The sequence below is a fragment of the Castor canadensis genome, chromosome 11 (assembly GCF_047511655.1).
Source record: "Castor canadensis chromosome 11, mCasCan1.hap1v2, whole genome shotgun sequence".
Lineage (NCBI taxonomy): Eukaryota > Metazoa > Chordata > Mammalia > Rodentia > Castoridae > Castor > Castor canadensis.
The window spans coordinates 23,273,014-23,285,019 of NC_133396.1; the positions used below are offsets into that span (position 1 = coordinate 23,273,014).

The following is a 12,006-nucleotide window of genomic DNA, read 5'->3' on the forward strand; positions in this document are numbered from 1 at the left end:
AAGCAGAGATCAAGAGGATTGTGGTTCAAAGCCAGCATGAGCAAAAAGCTCATGGACTATCTTGAAAAAACCCATCACAAAAAAGGGCTGGTGGAGTGGTTCAAGGTGTAGTCCTTGAGTTCAAACACTAGTACTTGAAAACAAAAAAAAGGAACAATTATCAGGCATAATAAGGGGTATCACACGATGATAAAGGGTCAATTCTCTGAAAAGGTGTAACAACCCTAAGTATGAAGGCACCTATCAACAGTGTCAAAATACGTGAGGCAAAAATGAATAGAACTGCAAAGAGAAATAGATGAATCCACTATTATACTTGGAGACTTCCACACCTCTCTGTTAGTAATGGACAGATTCAACAGGTAGAAAATCCATCCATCAGTTGGATCTAATTGACATTTACAGAATATTGATCCAATAACAGAAAAATCAAGCTCATATGGAACATTCACCAAGACAGGCCACACACATTTTGGGATGTAACATAATACCTGAACAAATTTAAGAGAATAGATATCATATGAGTTTGCTATCAGATCACAATGGAACTAAACTAAAAATGAATAAAAGAAAGATAGCTGGAAAATTCCAAAATATTTGGAGATTGAATAACATACTTGTAAATAACACATGGGTCAAAGAAGTCTCAGGAGAAATTTGAAAATATTTTTAAGCAAATAAAAATGAAAAACATAAAAATTAGTAGATTCAGCACTGAATCTATCTATCTATCTATCTATATATTTTATTCATATGTGCACACAATGTTTGGGTCATTTCTCTCCCCTTCTCCCACCCCCTCCCTTACCCCCCCCGCCCCTTCCCTCTCCCCCCGCCTGCTGAAATATATTTTAATAAACTCCTATGGCAGAAAGTACAGGTTCAAATACTTTTTTCCTATGCTAGTAAATCAAACCTGGATCTTACACATATTAGGCAAGTGCTCAACCAGGTGTGACTAATCTTTTTTTTAATTTAAATTAAAAAACTTTTTTTTGTTTATTAGGCCTGGATAATATTTTGAATTCTTCCTCCTCCTTCCCCCCCTCCTCCTCTTTCTTTCCCCCTCTCCCTCCTCCCCCTCCTCCTCTTCCTCCTTCTTCTTTTTTTGTGGGCAGTACTACAGTTTGAACTCAAGGCCTTGTGCTTGCTAAGCAGGCATTCTACCCCTTTAGCCACTCTACCAGCCCCTGGATAATCTTAATGGTAAAAGTCCCAAACATTTAAGGGAGAAATGATACCAATTCTCTACAATTTAAAAAAAAAAAAAAGCAGAGAGAACACTTCCTAACTCATCCAATTAGGCCAGCATTACTCTAATGTTAAAGCCAGATAAAGATATTATAGGAATCTGGGTGTAGTAGCACAAGCCTATAATCCCAGTAGAGGCAGGATCTTGAGTTCAAGGCCAGCCTGGGCTACTTAGTGAGACTCTATCTCAAAATAAAAAAAACATTAAAGGAGTTAAACTACAGACCAATATGTATCATGATCATAAATGTAAAAATTCTTTTTTGGGGGCGGGGAGGGAATTGAATCCAAAGCCTCCCATTTACAAGGTAAATGCTCCTATCATATGAGCCATCCCCTCAGCCCTTTTTGCTTTAGTTATTTTTCAGAAAGGGTCTCACATGTTTTGCCCAGAGAGGCCCCCAAACTGATCCTCCTTTCAATGTCTTCTGAATAGCTGGGATTACAGATGTGTTCTGACATGCCCATCTTATTTGTTGAGATGGAGGTCTCACTAACTTTTTGCTCAGGCTGGCTTTTAACTGCAATCCTCCTGATCTCTGCCTCCCAAGTAGCAGGTGTGAGCCACTGTACCCAGCCAAATGCAAAAATTCTTAACAGAATCTTAGCAAATTAAATCCAATAATGTATGAAAATATTTATACAAAATGACTAAGAAGGATTTATTCCACATATGTAAGGCTGATCCAACATCTGAAAATTAACTAATGTAATGTAATTCATCACACTAATAAGTGAAAGAAAAGTCATATGATCATTTCAATAAGTGTAGAGAAAGCATTTGACAAAATCCATTACCTACTCGTGATTAAAAAAACAAAACTCTCAGCAAACTAAGAATAAAGGGAATTTCTCAAGGCGATTCTCAACTTGACCAAGAAAATTTACAAAAAGCCTAAAGTAGCACCACACTTAATGGTAAGAGATTGAATGTGTTCCTTCTAACATTTGGAATGAGGCATGGATGTCCTTGCTCATCACTCCTATTTCAACACTATATAGGAAGTGTAGCTAATACAATTAGAAAAGAAAAGATACACAGATTGAGAAGGAAGAAGTAAAACTGTCTTTGTTCACAGATGACATGACTATCTTCTAATTTTATTATTTTCCCCGTTTTGAGAGTTGAACCTTGAGAGCTTCAAGCATGCTAGGCAAGTGCTCTACCACTGAGCTACATGCCCAACCCATGAATAACTATCTATGCAGAAAGTTTCAAAGAACTGACAAAAATTTCTGGAGCTAATAAATTATTATAGCTAGGTTACAGGATTTAAGGTTAATACCAAAATATCAATTGCATTCCTATAAACCAGCAATGAACACTTGGAATTTGCAGTTAAAAGCACAGCACCAGCCAAGTGTGGTGGTGCACAACTATAATCCCAGCACTCAGGAAGCAGCAGCAGTAGGCTCATGAGTTTGAGGTCAACCAGTGCTACATAGAGAGTAGCTCAGCCTGGTCCCCATAGTGAGACCCTGTCTCAAACGGGATGAATAGCTGAAACATAGTGGATTTTTATGGTGGTGACACTATTCTGTATGAACTGTAATGGTGAACATGTCATTATGCATTTGCCAAAATCTGTAACACGGAGAATTAAACTTTAATATAAACCTTGGACTACAGTCAACAGTAACTTATCAGTATTGGTTCATTAATTGTGACAAACATGCTACATTAATGCAATATGTTAATAATAGGGGAAGCTATGCAAGCAAGGATGAGGGTGTAGAGTAGCTGTATAAAACTTTGTTTGATTATCCAGTAAACCTAAGCCTATATTAAAAAAAATTAATTCTACTAATCATTAAAAAGCAAAAAGATGAAAATAATTTTTGTTTATAAAAGATAAGACACATGTCCTTATATGAGTGATTTCAAACAAATTAATATATGGAAAATACAAAATTTTTATTATACTTTGCTACTCTTCTTGATGTTAATATAGTTTTAGGTACAAAGCAAAACTCACTTTGTGAACAACAAAATATATTTCATTAAAAAATCTTCCATTAATACTTAAATTTTTCCTTTGTACACTAGAGATATTAAATACTTTTTTAGAAATGCATGTCAACTATTTTTTAAAAGCTCTAAAATACATGTTTTCCAGGGTTTTGGTCTTACTGATCTTACTTTATGGAATTGCTCTGGGATGTGCACCATAGATAAACTCTTAGGTTCCCCACCTCCACAAGCAAATAACAGTGCTTTCACCTCTAGTCTTCACATGCTGATTTTTGTTATGAAGTTTATGGGCAAGCTCTAGCTCCGTAGGTATGAACAGAAACACAAATCTGACAAGTAACATCAACATCAGGACTAAAAGTTCCAGGACTACAAACCACTGCAAAGAAAACACACGCAATGGATTATTATAATTTAGAAGTATTTTCTACCAACAAGATAAATTGTCTTCACTATCACACCATTTCTATACCCATATATACATGTTAAACCATTAAGTTGTTGAAGATTATGAGTTTCAAGTTTATAATCTGATGATTTAAAGATAGGAGAAAGGGCTGGTGGCATGGCTTAAGTGATAGAGTGAGTGCCTGCCTAGCAAAGTGCAAGGCCTCAAGTCCAAATCCCAGCACTGCCAAAAGACAAAATAACAATGATGGGAGCTACTGGGGAGGCTGAGATCAAGAAGACGGCAGTTCCAGGCTGGCATGGGCAAAAAAGTTTGAGAGACCCCATCTCAATGGAAGAAAGCTGGGAGTGGCAATGCATGCCTTTCATTCCAATAGCTAGAATAGTGGTCCATCCGAAAAATAAAGAGTACATTACTAAGAGTTACAAGGTAATTACAGTGAGAAATTTGGGCTTTGAATTTTTTACTTCTCTTCCTTTTTTGCAGGAGAATCATTGAAAACATTGAATTATCCTAAATGAATTACTCTTCTATTCTTCTTACTATATAACCTAGATATGTAGGTATTTATATTTGATAATTACCACAACAGCTAGCACAATTGCTGTGAAGACTTGCATTTTTTCCAAAGCCTGGTCGACAGCTATCCATGCGTACTACTTGAAAACTATGGTCCACAAAATGCATAGCTGGTAGGGTTTTATTAGAGTGATGGTAGAAAATATATGCTTGGCTCCGAAAAAATTCTTCTATCCGATCTCTTGCCTAAGATTTAAAAATATCAGAGAAAAGTACAAATATAAACCACGAATCAAACTCCTCTTCCTTTGTCAGAGGTAAAGAAATGTAGTATAAACATGCCATGCTTTAGACAATATGAATTCCTAAAAAATTGCGTGTTAAGACTGAAAGTTAGCTGGGGGCCTGGTTCAAATGACAGAGCTTCTGTCTAGCAAATGCAGGTCCTGAGTTCAAATCCTAGTACTGCAAAAAAGACTAAGAATTAGTCTAAAATTAGTCTAGTTGAGACCTTACCAACTACTGTCAATTCATATGTAAAGTGGATAAGAAAAAATAAAGTTAGAAATTGTTTTGAATTACTTGTAATATGTCAATTCATATGTAATTACTTTTGCAGAACTAGGGATTGAACCCAGGGCTTCATGCATGATAGGAAACCGCTCTACCACTTGAGCTATACCCCCAGTCCTTTTATTTTATTGTAGGCAGTACTGGGTTTGAACTCAACCCTTGTGTTTGGTAGGCAAGTGCTCTACCACTTAAGCCATGCCTCCATCAATTTTATTTTGCTTTTGAGACAGAGTCTCACTATCTTTTCCCAGGCTGGCCTTAAAATCATGATCTTCCTATTTCAGCCTCTCAAGTAGCTGGGATTACAGGCATGAACCACCATGCCTGGCTTATAGGGGCAGTACTGGGGTTAAAACTCAGGGCCTTATACTTGCAAAGCAGGCATGCTACCACTTAAGCCACTCCACCAGCATATTATTATTTTTTGAGAGAGGGTCTCACTATGTAACCCAGGCTGGCCTGGAACTCTGTACCCAAGGCTGGCCTTGAACTTTCAGTCCTCCTGCTTTAGCCTTCCAAGTGCTAGGATTATAAGTATATGCCACCATGGGCTGACAGAGTGGCTCAAGTGGTAGAGCACCTGCCTAGTAAGTGTGAGGCTGAGTTCAAGCTCTAGTGCTGCCAAAAAACAAAGTGTATGTCACCATGCCTAGCCCATTATTTCTAATTCTATATGATCATCAGGAAAAAAGGAGCCTTACAAGTAAAACCAAGACTTTTTCTCTAGTCATCATTACAAACTAATGATGTGAATTTTGTTTTATTTTTTGGAACACAGAGTTAATAATAACTAATATTAATCTAGTATTTCCCATAAGCCATACACAACACTAAAGGTATGGTCTCAGGAACAAAAACAGAAGAGTAAGGGGTTTGTCAGACTTTGTCCTTAGTCTCTCAACTACTATGACTAGTATGTATACAATTTTGGAATAACTATTGGTTTAATCTAGATGACATGATTGTGAGATTGTTCTTTAAGCTGCTGTATAATTATCATTTGGGGAACAGAAACCAGGGATTCGTCCTTCTGTTATAAGTAAAATGTACAATATTACCTTGGGAGCTATATAATACTGCAGATGTACTACTACAAAATAATACGTCATCAAATAGCCAATAATCTCAAAATCTCAGTTAAAAAAATTAAAAATACTGCTGAATAATTAAGATTTTAAAAGAGAATAATTTACTCCTACAAATGTTTTTATTGTTGACAGTCACAACATAAAAAGAAATTTTCAAGAAAAAAATTTTGGTGGCATGGGATTTGAACTCAGGGCCTCATGCTAGACAGGCACTCTTACCACTTGAGCCACTCTGCCAGCCCCCTATTTTTTGTGATGGGTTTTTTTGGAGATAGGGTCTCGTGAACTATTTGCCCAGGGCTGACTTCGAACCATGATCCTCCTGATCTCTGTCTCCTGAGTAGATAGGATTACAGGCATGAGCCACTGGCACCTGGCAAGAAAAAATATTTTTTGGCAGTACTAGAGTTTGAACTCAGGGCCTTGTTCTTGTTAGGCAGGTGCTCCACCGCTTGAGTCACACCTCCAGCCTATCAAGACATTTCAAATTAATGAAATAAAATATTTACAAAAATTTATAAAAAGTTTTATTGGATATTCAAGTTCTTTCCCCTTATAATGAAATTCTCACCTTGAGTATATTACGATTAGTGATGTCTTCACAGTCAACAGACATGTTATTGCATGCCCCTTTCCACCCTGGTGCAAAAGGATTAACTGGAGAGGAAAACATGGTAGGTTCACAAAAGAACTCTTAAAAAGTCCCACACATTTCAATAAAGCCCCAGATGTTTATTCAGTATACATGCATCTAATACAGCCCTCTAAATCTCGTAGTAAATTAATGTGTACAATTTGAATAATTTATACATTATGAATTTACTCCATCTGTGGGCTATGAAAGTAACCACAAGGCTTTAAAATAGAAATAAATTTGGTTTAGTTACTCCTTCTTATTAAATTCTTAAAAATACAATTTAAAATTCTGTAAGAAGTTATAAGTGAAATATTAGCTGCCTAACTTATGGCTATATTAATAAAATGATATTGATTTCTAAATGATAAGCAACAATGTATCATATTTGAAGGCAAATAGTTAATTTTTAAAACCACAACCAGGCAACAATATATCTTCTTAGTGCTAAACAAACATTTAAAGCTTATTATTTATAAGATATCTCATTCATATGATAATTAGTTTTATAATCTATCATGGTTTAGGTCTAAACTCATAAAATTAAAGAAATGTTTAAAGATCGTTTTTACCTTGAAAGGCTATGAATAGCTCATGTATGAAGTCATGTTCTGGAGTTTTAACAAAGTGGCATTTAAATGATGGTTCTATGACATGGCATGACAAATCAGAGATTAAATTATCCAAGATTTTCTTCAGCACTCTAAAGAAGAGGTCATTGTATCTTCCTAAACAAGACTTTGTGGTAAAACGCACAGCCATCTGGTATGAATAATCAGGTTCCCGGTAGGCTTTGAAAAATGATGAGAATAAAAAAAGTGACTATCATTAATATCCTCTACCAAACAATTTTCCAAAAACATGTAATATTAAATTTCACCAATCTTGCAAATCAGCATAGAAATTTTACTTACCTGATGAAATGTTTTATCAATTTGTCCTCATGAAATATATAAAATAATTTTAATGAAAAAATGTTATTTCCATCTGATGTGTTGTCTACTTAGGCGAAATGAGCTAGGCACAGGTGGCTCATGCCTGTAATCCTAGCTACTCAGGAAGCAGAGATCAGGAGGATCTCATTTAGAAGCCAGCCTGGGCAAATAGTTTGTGAGACCCCATCTTGAAAATACCCAACACAAAACAGGGCTGGTGGAGTGGCTTAAGTGGTTGAGTGCCTGCCTAGCAAGAATGAGGCCCTGAGTTCAAACCCAAGTACCACCTAAATAAAGGAAGAGAGGTGACTTCTGTAGGTTGGCTATATAGATAAGTTAATAGTAACAAGAAAAAAAATCAGATTGTTTCTGGAAAAGGTCTTAAATTGCAGAAATGTTATTATTGTCAGTTCAGACCAGTGAAAGGATCATTAATTGCTTTTGCAAAATTAAATATCAATTTTAAATTACCTATTAAAATTGTGATAAAGTAGTTTGTACTTACTTACCCAGGCAGTAGGAAGCGGGAAGCTGAAAGAGGATTATTTAGTACAAACATCTTGATGTTAACTTAAGATTTTGCCTGGTCAAATGTATCTCAAAATACTTCATAAATCATAATGATTACCTGTATTAGAACCATAATTACCTGTATTAGAACCATTTTTGACTAAATAAAGAAATCTTACACTTAATTCTGATTCCAACTAAATGTATGAATTTAAGTGTGATTATATTCTTACCAAATATCATAAAGTCATATCTCTTCTTTACTACACTTTCTTCTTGGGTTTCTGCTTTGATATTCTTATAAGAAAGAGTACATGTGTAAAGTCCAGACAAAGTCTCTAGAAAATCTTTCACCATCAACATTCCTGTGTTTGTTATACTTATTCGATTATTTCCTAAACAGAAATAGTAAATTATTTGATTACTTAACAAATAATAATTCAAACATTATTTAGTAAACTTGCGGTTACAAATAGACATATCGTTTTAAATGAGCCATTTCAAGTTCAAGAATCCAACAAAATGTTTATTCTGTCATCTTTATGAAAAACCATGAGATTGGTACAATGAAATATATATCAATTTTCTTTCACTCATTTCTTAGCATCTAGTTTCAATTGGTTTATGCCAATAATTCAGTAAGTGAGATGTAATTTCTTCATGTAAGACAGAAATTAGTATAGAGCTCAAGGCACGCTTCTAACATCATGAAAAATAAATATTACATATTTCCTATTATCAGTGCTGAAAGGATAAGTTTTAGGTTCTGTAAAAACTTCTGAACTAGTACAGCTTTGAGAAGTAGGGTACAAAAATTACTGCTTTACAGTTGGGGGTGTAGCTCAATGGTAGAGCTGAGCCCTGGGTCAATCCCCAGCACTGAAAAAAAAACCCCACAAACCACTGCTTTAGTTTTTGCATAAGAAAAACATGAGACACAAACCAAGACATATATTAGTCAACAATGTTCATACCATTAATAAAGGACATATTAAAATTATTTTCTGGGCATGATGGTACTTTCCTAAATCCCAGAATTTGAGAAGTGGAGGCATGAGGATTGCGAGCTCTAGACAAGTCTGGGCCACATAGGGAGTTCTAGGCCAGTCTGGACTACATAGCAAGATGCTGTCTTAAAAAACAAACAAACGAAATCTTACCTGTTAATGTCTTTTCATTAGGTCCAACCCATAAATAAGTGGGGTCCACTGTTTCTTTACTAGCACGGTCATAATCCATACAGATAAGGACTGGGCTATTTTGATGTAATTTTACATATATTTTCACTGTGACAAAATAAAATAATGTATAACTATATTATATAGCAAAATCAAGAAATGAACTCATACTATTTTGTCCCAAGGATACTAATTAGTTTTGGATTTCAGTACTTAAAAAATTATTATAACATTTAGAATGCTAGCTGTCATTTAGAATGAAGGCCTTTTCACTTCTCACAGTAAGTTTTTAAAACGTTATACTTTTACTCATGGATTTTTCTTTCTTCCATATTATAGTTTATAAAAATGTACAGGACCCATTCAGAAGTTCATTTTAATGTATAGATTCAGAATTCTAATCATACTTTTTTGAAGGGATAATGGAATGAAAGTTCAGTCAAGGATTTGAGCTTGATTGCAAGACTATTTTTGAAATAATCATTATCCCCAAGGGAAATTTGGGGATAATTTCCTCCACTGTAATTCCTCTGTTGGCAACAATAATTAAGCCTGTGTGGAACACACTAGGAAGGTGTTCTGCAGTTACTTATTCTGATTCAGGTTTGGTGGAAGTGGCCATGGTATACTTGGAACCAATGCAGTACCAGAAGATATTAATTTTAAAGCTTACTGAATATATAAAGACCATATTCTACAACTTAGTGGTATAGTGATGGCGCTGGGAAGGGAAAAGTGTTCAAATATGGAAAGGTTCCAAACCTAACAAAATACTACGAAGTAGCTCAAAGTTATCTAAAAGTAGCTGTGTGGCTAATTTTCCTTTGAGAAGTGTGCAAAAGTTAGACCACGGTGAGTAACATGTGAGCTGAACCTTAACGGATGAGTAGATCTAGTAGATACAAGGAGAGAAGAGCCTTGCAGACAGAGGGACTTCCAGCTCTGGAAATCACTCCTCTGAGTGGGCCACTCACTGCACATTGCAAAGCAACAGAAACACCTGGGAAGGGTGTTGTCATCAGGGCAAGAGATGTGCAGTGAATCCTGACTTCTTAGAGTTGAGGGTTCTAGGTAAGGAGATACTAAGGCTAGCGCCGCCATCAGGAAGGATCGGTGCAAAACCTTCGCCAAACCGTAGAGCACAGAGTAGATGCCCCGACCCCTCGGGGAGAACCTTAGCAAGTCCAGGGCAACCCCAGCTCTTCTGATAGGCCCTGCGTGTGAAGAGGTCCTTTTACCTGGGTGTCCTAGCTTGCCATAAACGAAGCCTTTCTTATCAAATAAAGAAGAACGCTGCAACCCAACTGCGGAGAAAAGAAACCCTTGACATTTTAGTTAGAAAAGGAACCAGGGCTTTGAGTGGGGCAGGGCAGGGGGAAACGGAGGAAGGACAGGGTCTCTCAGATAGAAAAGACAATACTGGGGAGGTACAGAGAAGACGGGCCTGGGAATGGGGGCGGAACGTAGGGGGAAACCGGCCGGGGGGGTGGCGGGCGGGAAGAGTCCCACCTCCTAATAGGTACCAGAGTACCGCGAAGAGTAGGACCCACGCTCGCATGACGGCTCAGGGACTAGCGTCGCGGGAGGCGTAGACGGCCAGGCTCTTTCCTACCCTGGCCCTAGCGCATCACTTCCCCACCGCTCCTCCACAGACAGGAGCAAACGGCCAGGGACTGTCTCCCCTACCGGCCAGTATCTACCGCTGGGACGGGCGCGCCACACTGCGCGTGCGTGCTCCGGCCTCGCGGGCGGGGTGGAGTGAACGTGGCAAGGAGAGCCCCGCCCCTGGCGCATGCGCAGTCGTGTCACGTGAGTCCTTCACGCCTTTGGGCTGGCGCCATTTTCCCGCGCTCTCGACGGCTTAGTTCTGTGAGAGTAGCTGAAGGGAAGAAGAGAGGAAAGAAAATGCACCCAAGACTTCCAGGGGACTTCTTTAGGGGGCCAACAGAAAAACACCATAGGTCCCAAGGATCGTGATGGTGTAGGGCCTGGGGTCCTGAGGAAGGAAGAAGCTTGTGAAATTTTCTTAAAGCCAAGATCTCTGCTTGGAAATTTTGTATACCTTACTTTTCTTTGAAACTGTGCCCAATTTCACACCCCAGCTTTGACCTAACTGCATTCTTCTGCCCACAAAACCAAGACCTCTCTCCACCCAAGAATCACTAGTGCTCTGACATGGCACCTCCAGGCCTTCTATAAAGAGGAAGGTTGAGTCTTCATTTTCAGAGTTTGCAATGGTGATAGACACCTCCTGCCCGTTCAAATTTATTTGGAGGTAACTTTTTTTGGGGGGGGGGTGCAGTACTGGAGTTTGAACTCTCGCTTGCTAGGCAGGCACTCCACCACTTGAGCTACTCCATGAGCCCTGTTTTAGTTTTGGGTATTTTTTGAGGTAGGTTCTCACCACCTATTTGCCCAGGCTGACCTCAAACCTCAATCCTACTGATACCTGTCTCCCAAGTAGCTACGGAGCCACTGGTGCCTGGCTATTTGGAGGTAACTTTGCATTAGAAAATGGGCCCCATTGAAAGGCATGAGTTCCAGATCTGCTTTTCCTTTGGATATGGATATGTCAATAGGGAGCTGCAAAAGGGATCATGACCTCATTTTTCATGGTTCCTTTGGGGCTACTAGTTTGGTGGCCTGAAAGATATTGTGTGTTGTCTGTTTTCAAAACCCTCTGTAGTGGTTTTGAGTAGGTTGTAGGTAGCAAGCCCAAGGTTCAGATAGGGTGCAGAATGGTTATTTTGGGTGAGATCAAGAGTTTTCAGTTTTATTTCCTTTGAGCCAAGTCAGTATTTGGACTATCTCAGATGGTCCAGGAGCAGTCTTTGTCAGTAATTTCAGTTTTAGTCACTGTTAATTTTACCTATATAGCATAAGCATGAAATGTGATTCAATGAGTCAGATCCAACCAAAGTCAGTTATTATGTCTAG

At 37.9% G+C, this 12,006-nt stretch overlaps 1 protein-coding gene across 2 annotated transcripts; it reads right to left on the bottom strand.

Moving 5' to 3' along the window:
• Positions 1-3,507: 3,507 nt before the first annotated feature.
• Positions 3,508-10,627, bottom strand: Zpbp2 (zona pellucida binding protein 2). Of its 2 annotated transcripts, XM_020175486.1 has the most exons (8): positions 10,579-10,627; positions 10,308-10,373; positions 9,052-9,177; positions 8,125-8,286; positions 7,019-7,237; positions 6,384-6,469; positions 4,217-4,397; positions 3,508-3,602 (listed from the first exon to the last, which is right to left on the bottom strand). In XM_020175486.1, the coding sequence occupies exons 1-8, from the start codon at positions 10,625-10,627 to the stop codon at positions 3,508-3,510; spliced, it is 984 nt and encodes a 327-aa protein (XP_020031075.1). The 2 variants fall into 2 exon arrangements, with proteins under 2 accessions (XP_020031075.1, XP_020031078.1); XM_020175489.1 differs by lacking the exon at positions 7,019-7,237.
• Positions 10,628-12,006: the final 1,379 nt, after the last annotated feature.